Below are 20,027 nucleotides of genomic sequence, written 5' to 3'. Positions count from 1 at the left end.
AGTCTAAACTGATTTCCTCTCAAGTGGTACTTCAAGCTGATGCTCACGCCTACAAGTGCCATAAGCAGTGTGCAGCTAATCTGACCTTGGGCAACGAGCACGTCACAAATGCAAGAAATACTTGAGAGCATTCACCATTGCATAGGCTCCTTTCCAATGTCATGCAGTGTAAAATATCTGTGCCTACAGCCACTCTCACCAGCAACGTGGTTGACCACTTTAAACTTTATACGAAAAATGCACTCTCACCTTCAGGTGGGTTAGGGGGTTCCTTGCCACGCCTCTCACGAACAGGCCGCTTGGAGATCTTGGGACGAGTTGTGGGAGGAGCTTTTGTGGTCCTCATCGCTGCAGCCTTTCCAATCTCGGCCTCCCTTTGCCTCCAGAGAGACGAAATCCAAGCATCCACCTCGTCCTCCACCTCCTGCTCTCCGCCCGTCGTCGTCGTCAGCTCCGTCCCAGTGCAAGGCATTTCGGGAGGGCGTTCCTCTTGAGGAACCGGACTTCTCTCGCGCCTAGCAGCTCTCTTTGGGCTCTCAGAGCTGGAACTGGGAGCCCGGACGCACTTTCTCTTGCGCTTGTTCCTGATGAAGAAAGAAATGACAGGAGAGCAGCATGATTTGGCAAGATTTTTTCTCTGTTGGACTATCCTTTAAGCAAGTGCAACAGCTACAGCATGTCAGCAAGTTATTTTTAACAACACAAAAGATCCTTGCATTAGGCAGGCTTAGTAAAAAAAAAAGTTCAAGATTAAATCGTAAATCAAGAAAAAATGGACCCAGGCAAGCGATTGCCCTTAAAAAGAGTACTGGCATAACATTCAGGAAGGAACAGGATTATTTGATCGGATTTAAAAAGTCTACGTCCACTGACAAAAATTGTTGACGAACGATAACGCAGATACCGAAGCATATGCTGCTGACCTATTAAAAGAAATATATAATTTTCAATAGTACATCCACCTGTCGCTGCCCATGCACTACACGGCAAACAAAAACAGAGTTAGCTTTAACAGTTAGAGCGTTAACCATACCATAGATTTTTATAAGAAGAAATTGTTAAGTACTGACGTCACATGTACATTTCATCGCTTATCACCCACGCAAGCAGCGGTGGCCTTATCACGAGTTATCACTCATGCTATAAAAAGGAGTGTGCGTCAATAAACCTACGTTCATTTCACCACTGGGCGTCCGACTGATTTACTACATTGGCGACGAAGCGGACTGGCCCGGCGAGGCCGCCGTTGAAGAAGGCGGGATGGCTGTCGGCAAGATCGGCGAGTATCGTCTTGGCACGGACGCGTCTTGGGATGAGTACGTCGAGCGGTTGGAAATGTTTTGCGACGCGAACAAGATGACAACGGACGAGCAGAAAAGAACAGTTCTGCTGAGTTGTTGCGGCGTGGCAGCGTACGGGCTCATCGTAACCCTGGTGAAGCCAGTAAGACCGACCATGGCAAGCTACGATGAAAGCAAGACGGCCGTTCGCAAGCACCTGCATCCGAGGCCTTCCGAGCTGCACGCAAGGTTTTTGTTCAACAGGAGAAACCAGGCGGCTGATGAATCGGTGGCAGACTACGTCACGGCTCTGTGGAAGCTAACGGAAGACCGCGGTTTTGGTGACAAGCAACTACCGCTGGATGTCATGATGCGAGATCGTTTCGTGTGCGGCATTAAGAACGAAGCAGTCCAGCAGAGACTTCTCGCCGAGCCCAACCTTACGTTCCAGGTCGCGTACGACATGGCCGTGACAGCTGAAGCTACAGCAAAGCAGCAGCGAGACATACGCAACCAGGGACGAGACGAGACAAAAGACAGCCAGGGCCTAATTCAAGCAACTCGCACGAAACAAGACACCGCAGCGGAAGATTCCAGTTGCTATCTCTGCAACGGTAAGCACGCTCCGCATTTATGCAGTTTTAGAAAGGCGGCATGTTTCAAGTGCAAGAAAATCGCACACATAGCGAAAGCCTGTCGTTCGAAAGATGAGGTTAGAAAGTTTCAAAGAACAACTTCACACGAGCAGAAGAAAAAAAAGACTAAAAGCAAGGGCGCCTACGAAATGACCAAATTATTTTCCCTCTGCGAGGTTAATGAGCAAGAAGAAAAGTTCATGGCTGAAGTACAGATTGAAGGGCCGAATGTACCCATGGAAATTGATTCTGGAGCATCGTGCTCAATTGTGAGTGAAGAAACGTTTCGCTCTATCGAGGTAAAGCAAAGTAAAATACCCCTTCGAGAATCAAGCACAACGCTCGTAACATGGTCAAAGGAGGCGTTGCCTGTAGTTGGTTGCGCAAGTGTTGTGGCGGAATTCAAGGGTCGGACGGCAAAGCTGCCTTTGTTGGTAGTGAAGAGTTTGCTAGGGCGGAACTGGTTTAGGCCGTTGGGCATTGGGCTGCATGGAATTCAGCAACTGAATGTTGAAGAGGTCACTTCACGATTTTCTGAGGTGTTTCGCAATGACCTTCCTGGCTTCAATGGACCGCCAGTGCACATCGAACTGAAAGACGACGCCAAACCAAAGTTCCTCAACAGTCGTACAGTTGCACTAGCACTGAAAGACGATGTGGCCAAGGAAGTGGACCACTTGGTGCTACAAGGAGTCTTGGAACCAGTCGAGTACTCCAACAGGGCAACTCCGCTCGTGGTGGTAAGGAAAAAAGACAACCTTGCGTCTCTGCGGGGATTACCGTAGCACGGTAAACAAGGCAGTTAAAACCAGCGGGTATCCTTTGCCTACTGCCGTGGAAATATTGTAGACTCTCGGGTCAAGCAAGATATTTACTAATCTCGACCTAGCTCAAGCTTATCAACAGCTTATTCTGGATGAGGTGTCGGCCAAAGTGCTCACAGTTAACACGACCAAGGGGCTACACAAGGTCAGGCGGCTACCGTTTGGAATTTCTGTCGCGCCATGGGTGTTTCAACGAGTCATCGACACGTTGTTGGCAGGAATTTCTGGCATTAAAGCTTATCTTGATGATATCCTGATTTCAGGGCGTAACGCAGCAGAGCACGCAGAAAGACTGGAGGCTGTGTTGTCGCGTTTGCAATGAGCTCAGTTGCGAGTTAACAAGGAAAAGTGTGAATTCAACCAGACGAGCATTGAATTCTTGGGACATCGCATTGATAATACAGGGATCCACCCGAGCCAAAGCAAGACTGATGCCATCCAGCAAGCGCCAATGCCCACTAGCAAGAAGGAGCTGCAAGCCTTTTTGGGGCTACTGAACTTCTATAGCAGTTTCCTCAAGGGCAGGACCGAAGCAGCAGAACCTCTATACCGGCTCCTAGACCACGACCACAAATGGGAATGGAAAGGTGAGCACCAACGAGCTTTCTAGAAGCTGAAGAAGCTACTTAGCTCCGATGCCGTACTTGTTTCTTATGACCCCGAGCGTCCCTTGATGCTGTGCTGTGACTCATCCCCTGCAGGGGTGGGGGTGGTGCTGGCCCATAGAGCAGCTGACGGGAGGGAGCAACCCACAGCTTATGCTTCACGAACTCTAGGCGCAAGGGAGCGTAACTACGCCCAAATTGACAAGGAGGGTCTAGCCGTCGTCTTCGGGGTAAAAAGATTTCATCAGTACATGGCTGGGTGAGAATTCACCGTGACAACAAATCACAAACCGCTTTTGGGTTTATTTCACACGGACAAGCGAGTGCCGGAAGTACTGTCACCCAGAATGCTGCGCTGGATTTTGTTGTTGCCTGCGTATAACTATCGCATCCAGTACAGGCGAGGTGAGGACAACTCCAACGCTGAGGCACTCAGTCGACCGCCAGCCCCTAGGGACGAGGACGAACCACAACCACCTGGAGACTTGCTTCTACTGGAAGCTGTCGAGTGTGCACCGTTACAGGCACAGGACATCGTCAAGCTGATCAAAAAAGACAGCGTCTTGACCAAGGTGAAGGACTGGATCCCGAGTGGTTGGCCTTCAACACAACTACACAGCACGTTTACACCATACAAGGTGAGGAAGACAGAGTTGTCGTTGCACCGGGACTGCATACTCTGGGTAAATCGTGTGATAATTCCCAAAGCCGCAAGAGCTCCAACTCCTGCATGCAAATCACCTGGGGATGAGCGCTATGAAAGCAGCAGCTAGAGGGCCCATGTGGTGGCCAAAAATGGACTACCAGATTGAAGAGTACTGTGATGAGTAAAGGAGGGGCACGAGGCACGTGCCGAACGTGGAAGCGCGGCGATGGTGCGCGAGAAGCAAAGTCACCCGATGGCACGCGCAACAGCCACGTCGACGCAGAGGATTGGCCAGAGAGGGGCTCGTGGCAGGCGACCCGAGCCGTAATGATGAACGACGAAGGATGATCGTGGCACTGTGCTGTGGGGCACCGGACGGAGAAGATCGAGGAAGGAGCAAGCGTCGCACCCGCGGCGAAAGCGGCTGGTACTCGGTTCTGGAGGTGGCGGAACGCAAGGCCCGGGGAGTGGCCGTCGACCTTGGAAGGCTCCAAGCGAGGCTGCCCGGACCGTCGCCCCTCACTACAGCAGTTCCGGGATCGCCAGCAGCCCTTCTCTTCTCGGCAGGACGGCTGCAGACCACAGTGCAGTCAACGAGACGCCCGTCACCCGTGGAGTCCTGAAGCAAGGGACCAAGGCCCAGTTAGGCCTAACCTCGACGCACCGAGGACGGAGAAGACTCCTGGGGACGCTCGCGACGAGAGCAAGCAGCGGGCTGGACGAAGGCAACCGACGATGAACTCGGAGGCCTACTGAGGACGTCGGCGACGGTCTCGACGAGAGATTGACGGACGCAACGGGAACAGCGAGTCGTCGCGACGTACTGTAAGAGCTCTCTTGTACCGCGAGGCCCATAGTGGCCAGACTGAGTTGGAACATTAGCTAAGCCTAGCTAGTTGCAGTTCTAGATATGAACTGAGACTTTTGAAAAATGTAAATAGGCTTTTGTTTGTATTATTCAGTGTTTGTAACGCGTTTTCCTGTGATCCCTTTGCTCATTATAAACTTTGTTGTTTTTGCCCATCCTACCCCGGTCTCCTGAGCCCGTCTCACTCTCTCCCGATCCGTTTTTGCCAGCACCCCGAGATAACACGTGACAAATAATTGGCGAGCCTGCCAGGATTCAATCCTGCCCAGTCACTGATTCTCGAGTGGTGCGAAGATGGATTGGGAGAAGTTGGCGGCCGTGGCCAAGGACTTGGGCATGAGCAAGGAGGAGACGCTAAAGTTCTTTGAGAACGCGGAGCGAGTTGAGCAGGAGAGAGCGCGCGAAGAACAGAAGAGAGCACGCGAGGACCATGAACGAGCGCGCGAGCAGCATGAACGAACGCTCGCAGAGCAAAAAATAGAAAAAGAAATTTTGGAACTTAAGGTGCGTTTGGCACTAGCGAGTGAAGCATCGCGAGACGATGCAAGTGTAGGTAGTGGCCCATCGACAGCGTCGGCCAATTCGCCATCTCCCGGACGAAAGCCTGTCTGCCCTCGTAAACTAATGGCACCCTTTGATGAGCGAAGGGACGACTTGGATGCGTATTTGCATCGCTTTGAGAGGATCGCGATAGGGCAGGGCTGGGAGAGGGGTGAGTGGGCCAATGCTCTGAGCCTTTGTCTCGCGGGAGAAGCACTGAGTGTGTATGGCCGCATGCCAGCAACAGAGTCATTAGACTATGACTTGGTAAAGAAAACTTTATTGGAAAGATTCCGGCTGACCGCCGAAGGGTTTCGTGAAAAATTCCGGTCGTGCAAGCCGGAGAATTCCGAGACTGGCAAGCAGTTTGTCTGTCGACTGTCGAACTACTTTGATCGATGGATGGAATTGTCGGAGACAGCAAAAACTTACGAAGGCGTCCGCGACAAGGTAGTTGGAGAGCAATTCCTCAACCGGTGCAGTGGCAAGTTGGCCGTATTCTTGAAAGAAAGAAAGGTGGGCACGGTAGAGGAAATGGCAAGGCAGGCCGACCAGTTCATGGAGGCGCAAGGACTCAGAAATCTTGGAAAGGGGGTCGGTGAAAGTACGATGGCAGCGGAGGGAGATGCTAAAGGAAAGGTCCCAATGAGCAAATTCAGGGCACAACAGCGATGTTTTTTGTGCAACCGGCCAGGACATATTGCCAACAATTGTCGTACTAAGATTGGACACAATGAAAAGACTGTGTCGTGCTCAAAATGTCAAAAAAGAGGACACAAGGCAGAGGATTGTAAGATGAATTCAGCTGAAAAGATCGCCTGTGTAATGAGTGCCAGGGAAGGACAGATCGAAAAGGACATGCTGGTAGTTGAAGGAGAAGTGCAAGGGCGTAAGGCAACGGTGTTGAGGGATACGGGTGCTAATACGGTATTAGTAAGAAGTAGTTTAGTGGCACCCGAGAACATGACAGGACAGGTGAAGCCGGTGATGTTTGTAGATAGGACCATCAAATATATGCCTGAAGCAAGGATACGAATATCTACACCCTTTTATACAGGGCTAGTGACAGCGAAGTGTGTTGAGGATCCGCTATACGACTTGGTAGTGGGAAATATACCTGGTGTGAGAAGGGCGGACAACCCTGATCCGTTGTGGAGAAAGGCTGGGAAAGGCCTAGAGGAGAGAAAGGACTCTGTGCTAGCAGAAGGGGCGCAAGAAGGTGCTGAAAGAGCAGCAGCGGTAGAAACCAGGGCAGCCAATAAGAGAGATAAGACTCTGAAACCCCTGCATGTCACAGCCATTAACCGGTTGGATGTATCAGTGGACAAGTTCAAGGAATTGCAGGAGCAGGATCCATCTATTCGAGCGTGCGAGGGGAAATTAGGAAAGATAATAAAAAGGAAGAAGAGTAAAACGGTAACACAATTTGTGAAGCAGAATGGGCTCATGTATCGCAAGTGGGTATTTAGCTCGGGTAAAGAAGTCATGCAGCTGATGGTGCCGGAGGAATTGAAGAGTACGGTGTTAAAACTGGGGCATGATAGTATAAGGGCCGGTCACCAGGGAATGAAAAACACTTTCGACAAGATCACAGAGGAATTCTTTTGGATAGGTGTGTGGAGCGATGTGAGAAGATACGTCAAGTCATGCGAGGTATGCCAAAGAACAATGGTTAAAAAGCAAGATAGGAAGGAGGATGAAAAGGCAGAAAACAAAGAGAGTGCTATGGTGTGCATGGCAATTGCTGAGGCGAATGAGGAGGAAGTACCGACTTATAGGGTGAAGAAGCGCAGATTAAGCAAGTGGCATTGGATTGGTGACTGCTCTAGGAGAAAATAGATTTTTGAGCAGTGGAGTCAGCCTTAAACAGATTGACTGAGGGCTATTTAGAGTAGAGTTTGATTGTAAGTGAATTTATGAATATTTTCGATGAGTGAGTGTGTTGCATTGTGAGTAGTTATATCTGTGTGTGTAGATATAGTTTTTCGCACGATGAACTGCTGGACATTGTGATGGGTTCAGTGCAGTGTAGTGTTGTGACCTGTTAGTGAAAGTGCGTGGTGAGGACAAGCGTGCAGTGAAAGTAGATGTCAACAGAAGAGAAGAGGATGCACGTCATAAGTTTAAGACATCTGAAGAGCAGAGGGCCTTAACCCCGAGGGGGACAGAAGCAGTTTTTTGGGAAAAAACTCTTGAAAGAGGGGCCCAATGTGATGAGTAAAGGAGGGGCACGAGGCACGTGCCGAACGTGGAAGCGCGGCGATGGTGCGCGAGAAGCAAAGTCACCCGATGGCACGCGCAACAGCCACGTCGACGCAGAGGATTGGCCAGAGAGGGGCTCGTGGCAGGCGACCCGAGCCGTAATGATGAACGACGAAGGATGATCGTGGCACTGTGCTGTGGGGCACCGGACGGAGAAGATCGAGGAAGGAGCAAGCGTCGCACCCGCGGCGAAAGCGGCTGGTACTCGGTTCTGGAGGTGGCGGAACGCAAGGCCCGGGGAGTGGCCGTCGACCTTGGAAGGCTCCAAGCGAGGCTGCCCGGACCGTCGCCCCTCACTACAGCAGTTCCGGGATCGCCAGCAGCCCTTCTCTTCTCGGCAGGACGGCTGCAGACCACAGTGCAGTCAACGAGACGCCCGTCACCCGTGGAGTCCTGAAGCAAGGGACCAAGGCCCAGTTAGGCCTAACCTCGACGCACCGAGGACGGAGAAGACTCCTGGGGACGCTCGCGACGAGAGCAAGCAGCGGGCTGGACGAAGGCAACCGACGATGAACTCGGAGGCCTACTGAGGACGTCGGCGACGGTCTCGACGAGAGATTGACGGACGCAACGGGAACAGCGAGTCGTCGCGACGTACTGTAAGAGCTCTCTTGTACCGCGAGGCCCATAGTGGCCAGACTGAGTTGGAACATTAGCTAAGCCTAGCTAGTTGCAGTTCTAGATATGAACTGAGACTTTTGAAAAATGTAAATAGGCTTTTGTTTGTATTATTCAGTGTTTGTAACGCGTTTTCCTGTGATCCCTTTGCTCATTATAAACTTTGTTGTTTTTGCCCATCCTACCCCGGTCTCCTGAGCCCGTCTCACTCTCTCCCGATCCGTTTTTGCCAGCACCCCGAGATAACACGTGACAAGTACGTACGGTACTGCCAGACATGTCAGAGCAACCGACAAAATGACCCCAAGGCTCCCTTTCACTTTTGGGTCAAACCAGACCAACCTTGGAGTCGTCTACACATGGATTTCGCGGGCCCAGTCAAAGGAGATGTATTCCTTATCGTGGTAGATGCGTAGAGCAACTGGACGGAGGTTGAAATCATGTCATCAATGAAAGCTGCGGCCGTCATGACAAGCTTAAGGAAAATGTTTGCGACACATGGTGTGCCAGACGTTATCGTTTCCGATAATGGAACGGCCTTCACAAGCACTGAGTTGCAAACTTTTTCGAAGTGTAATGGTGTGCGTACTGTTTTTACTGCACCTTATCATCCCACCAGTAATGGCAGAGCCAAGGGGATGGTAAGAGAAGTGAAGGAAGCTTTAAAAAAGCAACGGGAAGGAACAATGCAGTGCAAGATTTCGCGATTCCTGTTTAAACAGCACACGAGGCCACATTCTGTCACCGGGAAATCGCCAGCAGAAATGATGATGGGACGAAGGATGAGAACTGCGCTGGATTGTCTTCATCCAGACCGACAACATGCACCTGAGGTTCACCACTCAGTTACAAAGAGGTACTGTGTCGGTGACACTGTCTACTCTAAAAGCTTCACTCCAGGTGCAAGGCGGCCAGAGTGGTGGCGGTCAGAGGCCCGGTGTCGTACACGGTCCAAGTGGATAACAGCGAGCGCCATCACCGACATCGGAACCAACTGAGAAGCGCCTGGACGACGTCTGAATCAGACAAAGGTACCGGGGAGAGCTGCCATGCCGAGCTGTTTCCCACGGCAACACGACCCCAGCCGACTGCCTCAGAAGCAACCATAAGGGCGAGCCCGGGTCAACCTGCTCAAGAGCCAAGCGCAAGACGCCCACAGCAGCAGCTGACGAGCCCAGAGGCACCAGAGGCAAGCCCAGAGCACACCAACCAAGATTCGATCGCGCCTCGAAGGTCAGCGTGCGTTCGACGGCCTGCCCTACGTTATGGCATTAATGAATAGCCCAACATAGCTTGGTATTCTTTGTAGTATAACTTATCTTAGAAGGAAGGAGTGTTATGTACTGACGTCGCATGTACATTTCATCGCTTATCACCCACGCAAGGAGCGGTGGCCTTATCACGAGTTATCACTCATGTTATAAAAGGAGTGTGCGTCAATAAACCTACGTTCATTTCACCACTGGGTGTCAGACTGATTTACTACAGAAATTATAGCACTATTGAATGTTAAGGTATCTCTGGCTAACACATGTAAAACACAGTAAGGGCGCAGCAAAATAGAAAACGAGAGAATACATACGACAAGCTTTCCGGCGAAGCTGCCTTCGGCTCTGCCCTTGCGGCCCTCCGAGCTGCCAGGCAAGCGAATTGCCGGGCCAGCTCCATTTTCTCGGCTCGCTTGGCGAACAGGCGAGCCGATCGCCCTATGAAAAAGTAAAAGCGCAAGTTTAACATGCTAAGGTGTAAAGAATAACAGAACACAGTTAACACAGTGAAACTCAAGCACCACACTTTCCTTTCTGAAGTTCCAAGAGGCCAATTTCCTCTTAATTTATTACGCGAACAACACGAGGAGTACAATAATGGTTGACCAGAGGTGCTCTGTCTCTCCGCCCTGCTATTCTAATGTAGAGTAAAGAAAGAAAGGCAAGAACAGAGAAAAAAGCACTACAGTGAACTATGCAAAAGCACAAGCAATGCTGTGGCATAGACTGCAAACGATGCTGCTAAATGTCTACAGGCAAAGCTTCCAGCTACAAATGCACCATTGTTAAAGATAATTAACAGTGAATTAACGAGGGATGGTTGGAGCCAAATCGCAAGGGAACCTGTCTTCATCGAAGCTACTAGTCGCACCCGCAGCACTGGTAGCACGGAATCTTCACAAGGCAGGAAAAATGCATAAGAAGCATCTGTAGCTATGGCGAATACGACAAATTACATGTAGTGCCCTCAGAGGAGGGTGCTATGTTTATAATTTAATACAGTCGTCGACCGTTTATTCGGACTCTGCGAGTACCGCCGAAAAGCCCGAATAATCAGGAAGCCGAAAAAAAGTAGTCGCAAGAAAAAAGCACCTTTTTTGGCCCAGCAGCCGGAAAAACTTGTCAATGCACGTCTGTACACGACAGTGTTGCGGAGTTGCCAGTCCGGAATTGGAATAACTCCGGAATCATTCAACATTTTCGAGACCCTGGTATTGAATGGAGACAATGCTTGGATGAATGGAATGGGAATTGAATTGAGCACCTTTTGCACGGAATGGAATGGGAATGGAATTACGTGTTTTTCCGAAAATAGAGCACGTTTTTGTCTACACGTTTTTCAAACCTCAAACATTACTAAGTCAGAGCCTCGAATGTAACAGTAAAGCAGTATTTTTAAAATGACTTGGCTGATTACAAGCACGGTACATTTATAAGTAGCGCGCCTACTACAATTCTGTCCTTATAGACTGTGTCGCTGCAACATTTGTCTATTCTTCGCGTAACTGCACTTCTGTGCCGTTAATAATAATAATATCTTTGGTTTAACGTCCCAAAACCACGATATGATTATGAGAGACGTCGTAGTGGAGGGCTCCAGAAATTTCGACCACCTGGAATTATTAACGTGCACCTAAAACTAAGTACACGGGCCTCAAACATTTTCGTCTCCATCGAAAATGCAGCCGCCGCGGCCGGGATTTGATCCCGCGACCTTCGGGTCAGCAGTCGAGCGCCATAACCACTAGACCACCGTGGCGGGGTACTTCTGTGCCGTTAGTATCCGTCGTATGGATCTACGGCGGCGGCATACCCCCCACCTCCCCTTACACCTTGCGATTTTTTTCCCTCGGCGGCACCCCAGCTGCCTGCTGTCTCCTCACCGTAAACGTCTTAGTTTTTGCTTCTGTCGCCGTTGGCGACTGACTATATTCGAAAAAGCACTTCTCTAAGTTGTGATGCGTATTGAGGGTGGCGCGATTCTTGTGTTCACTGCAAGCCTTTGTCTACCAGCTTGCGCGCCGTCTCACCTCATACACCCCCTCCCCCCAAAATTTTAGCATTAACACATTTAAGCTTAAACAATATTAAATCATATCACCATTCGTTCAAACATGCTGACCATGCAAATACTATAGGTAGCGGGAGGGCTGCTTCTACGGAAATTAGCAGAGTGGTTGTACTGCACAAGATATGTCACCAAGCTACTATCCATCAAGGAATTATACCCAGCCGAAAACAGACTAACACAGGAAACGGTGAAGGAGACACAAAAGTGGAATTCCTCGATGCAATGCACCAACTAGCCCAACGAGTTCTACTAAAAGCTACTATCCCTCGACCTTGGCAACGTGTTTTGCGTACTTTTGCAGTTCTTAATGCCTCTGATGGCATCAGCTTTATGGGGCGTTCATTCTTAACTCAATAAAACTACCAAGATGCCTATCAAGATGCCAAAAACACCCAAGGTGCACCCAAGCAACTTGGGATTGAGGTCGGCCGCCTTCCACCTGGTGAATAATCGCTGCTTTTTTCGCCATCGTCGGGGCCTTGTAGTTGCCGCGTTTCTTTAGTTCCGACGGCGCACATGGAACAGGCGGCGTCGGAGCAACTTCAGCAGATTAGGCATCGCACTCCAAGCAACAACAATGCCTCCTTGACTAGATGCCTGCCGCGTGGACCGATAACCCGGTTCCGTACCCTCTCCCTCTTTTTCTCCGCGGTCAGGCAACGAGCGCCGCCTATGGCGCACGCCTGCAACAAAGGTCACGCGCTGCTGCCTCCGAGATTGTCATCACGCCTGTTACAGTCTCGGAGGTGCCAGACGCGGTGGAACTGACAACGTTGTCTGCTGCGGTAGGTGCATTTCCGCTGCCGCCGGAAGTCGGTCAGGCTACGAGCGCCGCCTCACAGATTTGTGGGGGAAGTGAGGGAACCGCGGCGGGCACCTAGTCAAGGAGGCATTGGCAACAAACAAGGGAGCGAGACGCAAAAGCTTGGGACGCAGATCAGGCCTAGGCACAGAAACATCTGACAAACCCTCAAACGCCAAAAGGGAACGATATTGGGCTAGTTGATGTTGCAGCGCTCGTGTTGTCTAATAAAATACTTTTTTGGGCGCGTTGGTTCATTCTGTAATATGTTGAGCGCAAACGGACGAGACAAGACAAGACGACTACACCGTGAAAAAGTGCAACCAGCTTGAGATGAGGAGACTGGCAAAGAACATTTCCACATGTAAAGGTAAATGTCTGTCTATTTTTTACTGCAAAGACCCATAAAGACGGGATACCCTTTAGATCTGTTGTAAGCGAGAAGGGATACAGTCGAACCCGGGTATATCGAACTCGCCAAAAAACGTTTATTAGTTCGATATATGGCATAATTCGATATAGGCCCGCTATAGGATTTTGACACAAAGGCACATAACAATAAGAAAAGTACTTTATTAATATGGTGGCTTACTTGCGTGCCCTACTTTGGAACAAAATAGTCCTGGATTTTCTTGTGTGTCAACGACTTCGCTGCCTGCGACAGCACACACGCCTCCACGTTGTCCAACGAGTCGGAGCAGCTGAGGCTGCAACCTTCCACATTCACGCAATAGCGCCGGACCAACGCAAGTGCACTAATCACTTCGGAGGATGTAGGCAATGGGCCATCGTCAATTTCCTTATTGTTTTCGCTTTGGCTCGTGGTCGGCACGACGTCTGCAACGTAGTCCTCATCTTGTAGCTCACCCATGATGGCGACATCGTCCGCACTGACGAACTCGTCGAATGTCGATCCGTCGATAGCTCCCGGGAACTCTGCCAGCTCGCTCCAAACTTCGGCGGAAACACCTGTGGTGTTTTCAGTGCTGTCATCGGAATTTGGGGTGTCATCACCAGGCATGCGGAAGCCGGCACGCCTAAAGCAGTTCTGGATCGTCTCCTTCGTGACATCTGCCCACGATCTACTCAACATAGAAAGAGCTCCGAGCAAGTCGATCTTAAGCTCCCTGCCGACACGAAGGTTCACAGAGCACCAACAGGCAACACCACCAGCACGGACCACGCTGAATGAGGACTCTAGGAAAACAGGCAGCAGCAGGCACACAAGCATAAAGAAAGAAAAAATGGCGCTCACTTCTACCGCCTCTGTACCTCTGAGAAAGCACGACGGCCTCCGATTGGCTGTAAGCGCTGCGAGCGGGCCAGGATCATTTCTTGCAGGGGGGTGTTCGCCCGTGCACAACCGGGTCTAAACCACTTTTTCTAGGGTGGCGCCGGCAGTTTTCCCCTCCACCGCGAGGGAAAGCCAACTTGCTGGGGCACTTTTGAGGCACATGGAGTTTGATATATCGGTTGTCGTTGCTATTTTCGTTCGATGTAACAGTAACTTTTGCTATATATTCTCAATGTAAATTTACCGTGTTTAGAAATTGTTCAATATACGGGATAATTTGATATAAACGGGTTCGATATAGTCGGGCTCGACTGTACTGGCAGTTGTACCTCAGCCGGTACCTTCTGAAGTGTTTTGGTAGTTTGTCTATCGATGGCCCTTTTGCAACCAAAAAAGCTCATGTTGTCATACTCTTTGTTTAGGTCGCACTCGTACGCCCCATCATTCACGTCAAACGCCGCACTGAGCAGATTCCGTTCTTGGCTTGGCTTGGCCTGCTGTTTGGCCGTGGTAGCTGTTCAATGGATACTTGACTGGCTAAAGCCAAAAGGCAACCGTTACGTGTAGCCAACAAACATAGCCTTCGAGATCAGTAATTTCTGCATGGATTTTGACACTGGAACGATCTCAGTGCAACACTTCAGTGCTGGCAACCTAGCAAAAATATTGTAAACATTGCTGACAGCTTGTCCTAGCGTTCAACGTCGCACTCGATCAGCCAGCCAGAGTACGAAAAGTCGAACGGCACACTGTGGGGCGTCCGAATTTTCGATCGCGAGTTTACATTACTACAATAGGACAAGTGGCGGTGCCGCGAACGTGTCCGAATAAACGGTCGGTGACTGTATTGAAACCACATTCTTACTGACATAACGCTCTTCGGTAAAAAATTCGTCATAATTCAGAACGGAGTTTTTAATTTTGGTTTTTGAACATGAGCTTTCATCAAAAAACTCTCTCCCTTAAATATCTTTTTCTTCTTTCGCATGGCCTAGTGGAAAACAATCTTTCGCAGAAACGTTGCAAAGGCTTTGTTTTACATTTGATTCTTTTTCGAAGTTTCTCTGTGAAAAAGCAAACACACCAAGAAGCATCAAAGTTAGCAAACTTTTTTTGGCTTGGGCCATGCTTGTCATTTGTTAAATTTTTTCTCTTTTGAAAACAGCATAAGGCAAGCATGAATATATTTCACAGTGATGCGTCTTAAAACCACAAGCAAAAATTTTCAACAACATTTATAGCTGGCATTAAATTCGGCTGTGAAATAAAAAATATATTACAATAAGCAAAGACAGGACGCCCGCGCCGCCATCTTCAATTTTTTCTGCCGCGCTGGGAGCGTTTCTTGAAAATGAAATTTTCCGTTCTGTGCACTTGGAATGTCCCCACACAGCATATCGGAAAACCAGACAAAAAAATATCGAGCGGGCATGCACGTTCGATCTCTCGTGGAATCACCCTTCGGTAATGCATTCACCGAAGCTTCTACAGAGGTCCATCATACATTTTTGTGCACGAACTTATACAAAGGTGCAACTTGTACACTGGAAAATACAGTATATACTGTAGCCATGTTAAAATTTAAAAAGAAAGCATTAGTCAATATACAACTTGCTTGTCTCTGCAACATGCCCTTTGGCTCCATATATATCAACCATGAAGTAGAAATACAGTAAAACCTCATTAATTCGAACTCTGTTATTTCGAAATCCCGCTTAGTTCGCAGGATTTCTGCGGTCCCGTATTTTGAAATGTCAATTTGAGTGGATAACTTTAGGCTGCGGTCGGTACCAGCCTGGTTAATTCGAAAACTTTGGGTGCCATCTGCCAATTCTTGATCCCGATTTCGCCGCTAATCCGAGGAAACGACGGCCCTTTGGAGCCTCAAGGCAATGTACTGTAGCGATACTAACGAGTGACAGGTGAAACACCCCAGCCTCGGCCTCGCAACTGCCAGCGCAAAACAAACAATAAACGGGGACCCCTTGGGTATCGTGGTCAATTGAAATGGGCGGCCGTGGAAATGACGCGCTTCACAGCAACACAGCTGTGACACGCGGGCAGCGTGTCGCATGTTTCTCGCAATGTCATAGCGTTGTGATTTACCCCTTCTTTCTGGGAAAATAAAGGAATTATTAAAGGACAGTCTGAGACAGAATTCGCGATGTATGCGAACCTCCGATTGGCAGTTGCTCGGGCAATTAGCAGCTGTCACCTCACCTCGCTGCTGACGCTGCGAGGAGCAGGTGACATGCTGCCCAGGTGTCGCCACTGTGTTGCAGTGAAGCACGTCTTCTCTTCCACGGGCGTGCATTTCAGTTGACCGCGAGATTTTCTTTCCTTTTTTTTGAGCTGGCAGTCGTGAGGCTTGCTGTTTCACCGGTTTAGCAGCAAAATTGGGACCGGGCATTGCTGGAAAACATGATTCTTGGAGCCGCAAACTAGCAGGGATAGCAAACGACTACCTCCGATTACTTTCAGTAATGTGTGTTTTTCGTATGTTTGGTTAATTCGAAAGCCCGCCTAATTCGAAGATTTTTCACAGTCCCAGTGACTGAATTGACGAGGTTTTACTGTATATCACATTTATGAATCCAGCACATCTATCATACTGCAGTTAAAAAAAATAATCAAAATACAACTTACTTGGCTGCACAAAGGCATCATGGGCTGCCTGTTGAAGAACCCCTGAAACAATATAGCAACCATGAAGTAAGTTGCACCACGCGCTGCTCAAGCAAAAAAACAATATTTCCAGTTCTGTGTCTTGTAGAGAATAGCAGCAAGGGTGATTTGTACTAAGGCTTCCCAAGTACAAGTTGAAATTGACAAAGCTGTTCCGTTGCACAAGTGTTACACAGTTTACGGTCCATACATTCGTGACACCTTCAGCATGAAATCAATAAATGAATATCAATGCTCTACCATTCAGCGCACTTTTCAACCGTAGCAGTTTAAGCATATTAAAGTTAAAGTAAAATACTGCAAATATTTCCTGAAAGAAACTATGAAGTCTTACGTTGCTCAAACGCCGAGTGAATAAAAAATTTGAAAAGTTTATGCAGTAGAGACACTGAAAACAAGCTTCCCAAGCCACAGCAACAACAATCTAACAGACAGACAAACTTTAATCTAACTTATTTGCATGAAGCAACATTGATGTAATGGCAGCTTAAATGATCACTGCCATTATCCACCAATTGCACGTGAGCTGTGCCGCTGCAAGCTGGTCCTTACTAATTGACAGACTCTTAGATGGCTCTTAGATTAGTGGGAGACTTTACGTCACGTTTGCCCTACATGCAGCACAAATGAAAAATCTGGGACTGATTTGTTAATTTGCGCTTCAAGTCTCGTATATATGCGATAACTACGAGGTTTTAAAGCCCTTTCTGAAGGTCAGTAAAAATCGGCTTTCAAATGCAACAAATTTATTTTCAAATCAATTCAGTGGTTGTCCTGTCCTGTGTGTGCGTGCTTCAGGAACACCAGATCATTTCTTAAATTTATATGCATCAGATTTCTGGTTTGACCTTCTCGCTAAACATGTCAAACACTTGTCCTAGCCTTTATTTTCATTCACCTGGCAAAACAGAGGTCATGCTTCCTTTTGTACTGAAGCCTTCATGCTTTGGTTAGGCATAGGAATTTTACAAACTTGCTTGGTCGCGTTTTCGTACCTTGTAAAAGGCAACGTATGTTTCTTCCCATAAACAACAATTCTACAGCCACGAGCCGACTCGAAATCCACGACATTGAGCTAAGCAAGTGTGTAAAGGCCAGGGCAACATGCCCACCAACCTTTAGTCTCCATTTCATAGCTTACCGAGCCTCCTCTTAAAGGGGTACTGAGACGAAAATTTTCAGTTGTCTTTTTGCGTCAAATGAAAGGTCCAGCCCTCAAGAGCCTACAAAAGGCAGCGCTAAGCGCGAGTACACCCTGAAAAAGTAATTACAGTAAAACCTCGTTAATTCAAAGTCACTGGGACTGTGAAAAACTTTCGAATTAAGCGGGTTTTCGAATTAACGAAACATACAAAAAGCGGGATGCAAGGAACTTTGAATTACTGAAAGTAATCAGAGGTGGTCGTTTGGCCTTCTAGTTTGCGGCTCCAAGGGTGGTTTTCCAGCAATACCCGGTCCCATTTTTGCCGCAAACCCGCGAAAACGGCGGGCCTCGCTGCTGTCAGCGCAAGAAAAAAAAGAAAGAAAAAAAAAAAAGAAGTCTCGTGGTCAGCTGAAATGCGTGCCTGCGGAAAAAACGGCGTGCTTCACTGCAGCACAGTGGTGACACGCGGGCTCACCTGCTCCTCGCAGCGTCAGCGCGTCATGATGCGACCATTCGCCCATTCTTTCTGGTAAAATAAAGAATATGATAATGGCCAGTGTGACGGAATCCGCGATCTGTTCTGGCTGGAAAACATGATCATTGAAGTTTTCGAACTGAGTTTTCGAAGTAGGCGTTACAGGCAAGAACTCCGCCAGCATTGCAAGTGCGCAAATTGCCGGAGCAACCGCCAGTCGGAGGTTTGCATACATCATGAATTCCGTCAGGTCGTCCTTTATTATCTTTTCTTTTCCAAAAAAGAAATGGGTAAATCATGACGCGCTGACGTTGTGAGAAGCATGCGACATGCTGCCCGCGTGTCACCGCTGTGTTGCAGTGAAGCACGTCATATTTTCCGCAGGCGCACGTTGTAGCTGACCACGAGACCGCGTTTTTTTTTTCTTTATTACTTTTTTTTGCGCTAGCACCAGCGAGGCTGGGTTGCTTCAACTGTCACACATTAATATCGCTACACTGCATTGCCCTGTGGCTCCTAATGGCCGTCGCTTCCACGGAGTTGCGGCGAAATCGGGATCGGGAATTGGCACAAGGCACCCAAAGTTTTCGAATTAACCGGGCTGGCGCTGACCGCCGCTTCAAAATATCCACTCAGATTTACATTGCAAAATACGGGACCGCAGAAACCCTTCGAATTAAGCGGGATTTCGAAATATCCGAGTTCGAATTAATGAGGTTTTACTGTACAGTATATTTCTGAAAACTAGTTTCAGTTCCTACTGCACCCCGATGTCACGACGCGGTACGAGTTTCTGCACACGTGCTCGCACAATATATGCGACGTTTCCACGGCCGCTCCACAGTGTGGCTCCATGGTGATGCACAAGCGGCCATCTTGGAAGTTTTGGTACCTAACGTCATCACAACTAGCCAGACTGCTGCGTGAAGTCGCCATAATCAGTACTGTAGCTCGACGTCTTGCTAGTGTTGACGTTGGTAGGTGCACCATGGAAAAATTGATCTTAATATAAAAATAAAATCTTATCAGCATTCGCTGAGCTTCACACTTGCTCAGAGCCGTCTCTGCATACAGGAGATTTGTATGGCAGAGTAAACTAGCCATTGAAGAAAGGTGTCAGCACCCCTTTAAGATCAAGTGAGGCAACTTAGCAACTACAGACTGGTAATTCTGTTAGTCAAAACTGATTTCCTCTGAAGTGCCACTTCAAGCTGATGCTCACGCCTACAAGTGCCATAAGCAGTGTGCAGCTAATCTGACCTTGGGCAACGAGCACGGCACAAATGCAAGAAATACTTGAGAGCATTCACCATTGCATAGGCTCCTTTCCAATGTCATGCAGTGTAAAATATCTGTGCCTACAGCCACTCTCACCAGCAACGTGGTTGACCACTTTAAACTTTATACGAAAAATGCACTCTCACCTTCAGGTGGGTTAGGGGGTTCCTTGCCACGCCTCTCACGAACAGGCCGCTTGGAGATCTTGGGACGAGTTGTGGGAGGAGCTTTTGTGGTCCTCATCGCTGCAGCCTTTCCAATCTCGGCCTCCCTTTGCCTCCAGAGAGACGAAATCCAAGCATCCACCTCGTCCTCCACCTCCTGCTCTCCGCCCGTCGTCGTCGTCAGCTCCGTCCCAGTGCAAGGCGTTTCGGGAGGGCGTTCCTCTTGAGGAACCGGACTTCTCTCGCGCCTAGCAGCTCTCTTTGGGCTCTCAGAGCTGGAACTGGGAGCCCGGACGCACTTTCTCTTGCGCTTGTTCCTGATGAAGAAAGAAATGACAGGAGAGCAGCATGATTTGGCAAGATTTTTTCTCTGTTGGACTATCCTTTAAGCAAGTGCAACAGCTACAGCATGTCAGCAAGTTATTTTTAACAACACAAAAGATCCTTGCATTAGGCAGGCTTAGTAAAAAAAAAAGTTCAAGATTAAATCGTAAATCAAGAAAAAATGGACCCAGGCAAGCGATTGCCCTTAAAAAGAGTACTGGCATAACATTCAGGAAGGAACAGG

At 48.8% G+C, this 20,027-nt stretch overlaps 1 protein-coding gene across 1 annotated transcript; it reads left to right on the top strand.

Moving 5' to 3' along the window:
- Positions 1-1,169: 1,169 nt before the first annotated feature.
- On the top strand, positions 1,170-2,700 carry LOC125757800 (uncharacterized). The gene has a single exon (XM_049413964.1). The coding sequence runs from the start codon at positions 1,261-1,263 to the stop codon at positions 2,698-2,700; it is 1,440 nt and encodes a 479-aa protein (XP_049269921.1). The 5' UTR covers positions 1,170-1,260.
- The last annotated feature ends 17,327 nt before the right edge of the window (positions 2,701-20,027 follow it).

Source organism: Rhipicephalus sanguineus, chromosome 3, assembly GCF_013339695.2.
Source record: "Rhipicephalus sanguineus isolate Rsan-2018 chromosome 3, BIME_Rsan_1.4, whole genome shotgun sequence".
Classification (NCBI taxonomy): Eukaryota; Metazoa; Arthropoda; class Arachnida; order Ixodida; family Ixodidae; genus Rhipicephalus; species Rhipicephalus sanguineus.
The sequence above is the reverse complement of the archived record's forward strand: the minus strand, read 5'-3'. Positions and strand labels throughout refer to the sequence as shown.

Bases quoted from the DNA above. Each gene is read 5' to 3' on its own strand.
- LOC125757800 (XM_049413964.1), top strand. From the start codon at position 1,261: ATGGCTGTCGGCAAGATCGGCGAGTATCGTCTTGGCACGGACGCGTCT.